At 37.0% G+C, this 4,690-nt stretch overlaps 1 protein-coding gene across 1 annotated transcript; it reads right to left on the bottom strand.

Moving 5' to 3' along the window:
* Positions 1-1,767: 1,767 nt before the first annotated feature.
* On the bottom strand, positions 1,768-3,810 carry LOC149156781 (disease resistance protein UNI-like). Its single transcript, XM_089444865.1, has one exon. It carries the CDS (start codon positions 3,808-3,810, stop codon positions 1,768-1,770), a length of 2,043 nt encoding a protein of 680 aa, XP_089300991.1.
* Between the last annotated feature and the right edge of the window lie 880 nt (positions 3,811-4,690).

Raw genomic sequence — 4,690 nt, 5'->3', positions numbered from 1 at the left:
TTGGAAAAGATTAATTAATTTATTTTGAATTAATTAGTTGGAGAAATTCAAGTTAGAAACCTTTCTGAAGTCATGCAAGAGTTATCCCTTAAATTAAAGAGATAAGATTGAATTATCCCTTAACTCAAGGAGATAAGATTGAGTTATATTTGAGTTGTAATTAGTTAACTCAGTTTATTGAGTTAAGTCTAGTTAAATTAGTTTCAAACTGTTTGAGGAACTAATAGAGAGTTAACAGTCAGTTAATGCATTAATGCACTCAACTAGTGTAATCTAATTAACTGAAGATTCCCTCATCAAAAACTCATGCATGTTTATTCTGAGAAAGACCCAGTTGAGTTAAATGTCAAAGATAGTGTATTATCAGTTGCACGTATTTTCCTATAAAGAAAACTAATGCAAGCAGTCAAGGATATTCACCCTTGAGGATTGCGCAATTTTGGAGGATCAGTGTTCCACTTGGTAACAGGAGGATCACCCAGGAGAAACAACACAAAGAAATAGGAGCTTGGAGGGCAGAGAGGAAGGCTTATGAGAAGCCAAGATTGCCTTTGAGCATCTGTGAGGATTGTACTGAGCGCTGGCTAGCTGTGAGAGCTAAGGCTTTGTATAATTCCTATGTATTTCCACCTTGTATGATAATACAGATAGTGGGGTTTTTAGCTGACGCTTTCCCCAAAGTATTTTCATGTGTATTGTGCATTGATTCTTCGTCTTCTGGTTATATTGTCCAGCGTGATCTTTAAACTTCCGCAAATTGATAGTAGAAGTAGGTTATAGTATTCTGCTTTGATTTATATTGCATTATCGAGTTAACCTATAGCAGATTTCCTACATAGTTTCAGAGGTAGATTTGTAGAGAATTTCTACAAGTAAAGGGTTAAATAATGTGATTTATGGAGGTATTTTCCAATATGTAGTCAAATTAAGGGTATTGTTTAATATGCCATGGATGCATCATTCAATGAAGCACCGTGGGTTGTGGGGCATTATTGTACCCACTAGATTGGAAATCGACAACTAATCAATCGTTGAATATTGAATATTGAAATCGAGAACTATAATCAATCGTTGAATATCGAAATGGTCACATGCTTTTTTTACACATAATTTATGTACAAGAATATTGGAAATTGCGTTGTCACAATGAAAGCAACACAACTAAATAAATTATTATGTGACAATTTTTGTTTTACTTTATATATATATATATATATATATATATATATAATGACGAGGGACTAAGTTGCATCTATTAACTTTCTTATTACGTGTCATTTGTGAACTCTATATTAATTGGTGAAAACATTGTATAAAATTAAGATGAAAATTGAAGTATTTCATTTATAGCCAACATTGATTTTTTTTTGTTAACACTAATTTATAATTTGTTAATCTACATGTATCTTGTTATTTTTAAATGTACATTACTAATTTATAATTTGTTAATCTACATGTATCTTGTTATTTTTAAATGTACATTGTAACAACATTTACCTCAAATTGGGTTGTAGATCCAACAATAATAATATAAATATATTTTAACATACTATGTATAGTAGTGTTTTTTATTTCAATTTTTTTTTGTTAAGAAATTATAATTATAAATAATTATAAAAACATTAAAAAATCAAAATAATTATAATACTATATTATATATCATTTCATTTTGGGAAAATGTGTTTTTTTAATAAAACCATTTTTGACTCAAAAAAATATTAATTATCAATAAAAATAAAAAATATATATTAACAAAATGGATGTTAATCATAAATTAAGTACAATAAGTTCTTGCAAAAAAAGGACAAGCTCATTACACCAAAAGTCACTATAGAGCCAACCTCCTTCACTTGACTTCATCTTTTGTAGGTATCTGTCTATAATATCCTCAGTAAGGGGCATTGTTATCACTTTTACTTTTGTTTCTATCTTAATGTTTTCCAGATTCTCTAATAACATTGAACAACCAAACACTCTTATTTTTTGGAGTGTTTTGAGATACAAATAATTTTCTGGCAATAACTTTAATGCTTCACATTTCATAATAGTGAAGATTTTGAGTAAAGGCATTACATCCTCCTTTACCATTATTGTTGGTAACTCCTCTAATTCATCCAAATCACTCAATGAAAATATCTCACCAAACTCTGTGGGAAGCTTCTTTAATTTAGAACAACCATGAACCCGTAATTCCCTCAAACTCTTCATTTTATGCAAACTTGGAAGCTCTTCTAACTTGTCACAGTACCATAACTGAAGACGAGTCAAATTTTGAAATTCACAAAACCAATCATCTATTTGAACTATCTCGGCGCAATATAACCGGAGTCTTTTTAACTTTGACAGGTTCATGATGTCACCAGGTAGACTCATCATGACGTCATCTCTCAAGAATAGTGTCTCCATTTGAAGCATACTCCCCAGTGTCCCCTCGCTGATTGTTTCTGCCCTGTTCCATAAACTTAACATTTTCAGTTGTGTCAGACACGCCAAATCATTTAGGGAAGCAGCTTTCTTTTTGCCATGTTTTGTCCACACTTTCTCGCATCCCCACGTGTTCAAGTACTGCAAAGAGGTAAGGCGTGAGATAGTACGAGGAAGGCATTGCAAATGGTCACATTGAAAAAGGTCCAGACGCCGCAGAGATGTTAGCTTATGAATGCCAAACGGTAATTCTGTGATGTTGGACCGAGACAGATCCAGGACTTGGAGACTTGAAAGATTTGTAAGAGCTGCAGGCAACCTTTTGATGAGCTGTTTCAAACTCCCCAAACTCTTTGGCAATGACTCCATATCGTTGCCACTCAAATCCAGAACTTTTAGAGAGCGCATATTCCCAATTGCCTTTCTTGGAATCTTTGTAAAATTGTTGCGAGCAATCAACAGTGAGAATATCTCTGGAGTTGTGAATGAGTTGGGAAGCGAACTCAATTTGTTGTCATTCAAGAAAAGCCTGGTGCATTCTGAATACTCCTTTTCAACCAACTGATCTGTCAAGTCATTACCTGCGCGGCAGGAGAACTTTTCTTCCTGCTCACCAATTTGTATGGCCAAACCACGGAGGGTGTCGTGCATCCTGCAATGGACCACGCTGCCATTGACGTCTGTGAGAAGAGGCTCGATCAAACAACGATCGGCTAAAATATTGGCATAAATTCTTCCCATCTCATACGGGTCGTGGCCACTCTGATTCCTTTCAAGAAGACCTTCTCCTAACCACAAAGGAATCAACATTTGGTCCACATGAATAATTTCATCTTCCCTGAAGGCAGCTAAGTAGAGAAAGCACAATTGGAGATTGACATCAGTGTTGCCTAGTGCGTCGTAGCTCCACCTTAAGCAATCATTGAGAGCTTGATGGTCTTTGATGTTGGCGTTTGGCAGCCTTAGGACTGCCAACTCCCACCGTTGTGGATCAGAAATGCCTGCCATTGTCCTACCTATCACTTTGATTGCAAGGGGGAGTCCTCCACACTTGTCACACACAACCTTTGCCCTTCTCTCCTCTATGTTTGCTGGTAGAAGTCCATTATGATATGGAAAAGCGTGATGAGCAAACAACTCCCAGCTCTCTTCTTCACTCAAATCCCCCATTGTTAATGCAGACGTATCTGCAACTCCCATTTCTCTCAGTGCTTCGCGACTCCTTGAACTTACAATAATTTTGTAGTTTGAGTGTCGGGAGAGGCTCCTGAGACACAACTCGTCTTGCAATTTCCCGCCGTCACCCCACACATCATCCAAGAAGAGGGCAAACCTCTTCTCTTGCAATCTTTCACTCAACCATCTTTTTACATCCTCTTGGTTCATATTTTGATCATAATCTGCCTTTGCTTGCACAGCTATTTCTTTACAGAGGTCATTTCTAAGACTTGAAAAAGAGGGAGATTGTGAAACAGTGAGCCAAAGCAAGAGGTCATCACGAAAGAGATACCTCACCTTCTGGCCGTTGAAAGCAGCGTTTCTTTTGTCTTCACCTCTGCAATCAGTCTCTTTGGTATTCAGGTCCCCAGCTTTTGCAGAACCACAGTGGCATCTCTAGGCTCTGTCCTCGATCTCTGCAGCCTTTTACGACCCATTGTGCACTTTTGCACCAGTGGCATTGCTTGTCGGAGAAGCCCGTGCAGCCTTTTAACCCATTGTGAAGCATTGTTATCACTAGTACGGTGGAAGTTCCTCCTCTGTTTCTGTTCAATTCCAGACGATATTGACTTATACGTGTTGCCATAGGCTCTATGCGCCTTACCAGATTTCTCAAATCGTTCAATTCTTTCTTGCAGCGGAGCGCAATGCCAGCGTGGTGAAGAATCTGGCTGATCGCTATGTCGATGCCCTTACCAATAAATCCAGAGAGGAATCCAGGATCGGCCATGATATGATTTGCTCAGAACAGCAATATACACAACACAATCCTTTTTAAACTCAACAGAAACAGTAGAAGCTAAAATATATTTGAAATGTTCACAATATATTTGCTCTTCGCTTCACTGGATTCCTGAAGCAATACTAACAGCACATACAAAAGCCTCAATCCTGTGAGGAAGCAACCAGAAAATGGTACACAATATTCCTATCCTCTGTATTACAAACAAACTACCCTTAGACTATTTATACTGCTGCTTCAAAAAAGCTGCACGCTATTTTCTAACATTTTCTATAACGGTTGGAATAACTTTCTTGGGAGGTCACG

Source organism: Pinus tabuliformis, chromosome 9 (assembly GCF_031772625.1).
Source record: "Pinus tabuliformis cultivar Carrire ecotype Pingquan chromosome 9, CPIR1, whole genome shotgun sequence".
NCBI lineage: Eukaryota > Viridiplantae > Streptophyta > Pinopsida > Pinales > Pinaceae > Pinus > Pinus tabuliformis.
This window is presented reverse-complemented; position numbering and strand designations above follow the sequence as displayed.